This window comes from Etheostoma spectabile, unplaced genomic scaffold (assembly GCF_008692095.1).
Source record: "Etheostoma spectabile isolate EspeVRDwgs_2016 unplaced genomic scaffold, UIUC_Espe_1.0 scaffold272, whole genome shotgun sequence".
In the NCBI taxonomy this organism is placed as follows: Eukaryota; Metazoa; Chordata; class Actinopteri; order Perciformes; family Percidae; genus Etheostoma; species Etheostoma spectabile.
In genome coordinates this window covers 1,554,203-1,555,729 of record NW_022605576.1, presented here as the reverse complement: position 1 = coordinate 1,555,729, position 1,527 = coordinate 1,554,203, and the positions used below count along the sequence as shown (strand labels likewise).

General features: G+C 38.8%; 1 protein-coding gene across 2 annotated transcripts in view; it reads right to left on the bottom strand.

Moving 5' to 3' along the window:
- Window positions 1-1,527, bottom strand: part of prkdc (protein kinase, DNA-activated, catalytic subunit) — a 66,028-nt gene that overhangs the window by 19,884 nt on the left and 44,617 nt on the right. For both annotated transcript variants that reach the window (XM_032510777.1, XM_032510778.1), the window contains exons 63-64: window positions 1,009-1,217; window positions 334-472 (exon numbers count right to left, since the gene is read on the bottom strand). In XM_032510777.1, the coding sequence (XP_032366668.1) occupies window positions 334-472; window positions 1,009-1,217 (348 nt within the window). The remainder of the gene's footprint in view (window positions 1-333; window positions 473-1,008; window positions 1,218-1,527) is intronic.

Below are 1,527 nucleotides of genomic sequence, written 5' to 3'. Positions count from 1 at the left end.
ATATATATATATATATATATATATAGCAATAAAATATTTTAACACATCATCACAATTGGTTTATTTTCATATTAATCATTTGTATTTAAGCAGTTGCACATTTTTGTATTCCCAACTTTTATACATTCAAATATTTGTTATTGTATTTTATTCCTATAATTATTTCTTGTATATTGTACGTATGTATACTGTATCCTAATATTTCATTATATTTATATTCTGTGCTGTGTGACTGATTTTGCTACTGTAACACTATAATTTCCCATTTTATTGGGATCAATATCTATCTATCTATCTATCTAATTAGATTTATTGTATTGGGAAAAACAATACCTCGTTGTAAAGCTTGACGGCTTCTGCAAAGTCGGTGTTGGCTTCAGCCTGAAGCGCAGCGCAGGTGATAGACTTGGTCCCAACTTTACCCCCAAAGATGCCGCGCACAACATCATAATCCTCCAAGGATCTGTAAAGCCTGGAGAACAGGGGAAACCGGGGGCACACTACTTACTACGCATAACCAAAGCAATGACAAGACTGATCTGTACAAACGAACAGTTTTCTCTCTACAACTGTCTATTTTTCTTGGATTTTGGGCATCACCCAAGCTGAATGAATTGAAAATCAATGTAAGCATCAAAACTAATTAAATGACTTTTCTCAGATCTAATGATTGTAGTGGGTCCCCTTCTTCAGCAAGTTCTGTCTTTAAGGTTTTTGAGTGTTTTTATTTATTCCCTGCTCTAGCTTTTCAAACCTTTCAGACACATATATGGGAATAATGGTCTAAAATGATGTGAAAATGCTTACATTTTTATTTATCTTGAAGGAGAACCCCTAAACCCCCCGCCAAATACGTGCACCTAAGTCTTCCCCAAACCAAGGGAAGAACACTGTCATAAATCTAATAAACTAAATGTAAAATTGTAGTATGTTACTCAGCTCCCAACATTCAGGTGCAAGCCAACACTGATAGAACCCTTATCACGGTCAACACCAACATTGTAATACCTTGCCAGGTGGATCCATTTGTTGGTGTCAGGGGGGACTTCTTTGCGTCCTCGGGAGCGTTTGGCAGGAGGCTGGTCCTGGCCCCCAACATGCAGCAGGCCCTCCTCCAGCAGGAGGATGCCCGACGGCTGCTGGAGGCTCATCAGGCAGGTGGAGCTGATGTGTGCTGGATTGAGCTGCTGCAGCTCCTTATGCTGGTAGCACATTTCCTAACAACACAGCCAGCAAAGTAGTAAAAGGTATAGGAGGACATGTTCATCAATTACACTTTTTGTAAAATTCAGCGACTATCTCCTCACAGTCACCCAGCTCTCTGTTTTCTGTGTGTGTTGTGTGTTCTGCGTTCGTGGCTCGAGGAAAATATGCAAAAACTATTTTTCTTGCGATAAATAAACGGATATTAAAGTGTACTCAGTTCTGCATTTCTGCTGCTTCCAGTATTCTGCTAAAAATTCTACTTATATTAACATCCACCTGTATATTATATTCAGTACATTTCTAGCTGTAAATCTTGCTCAC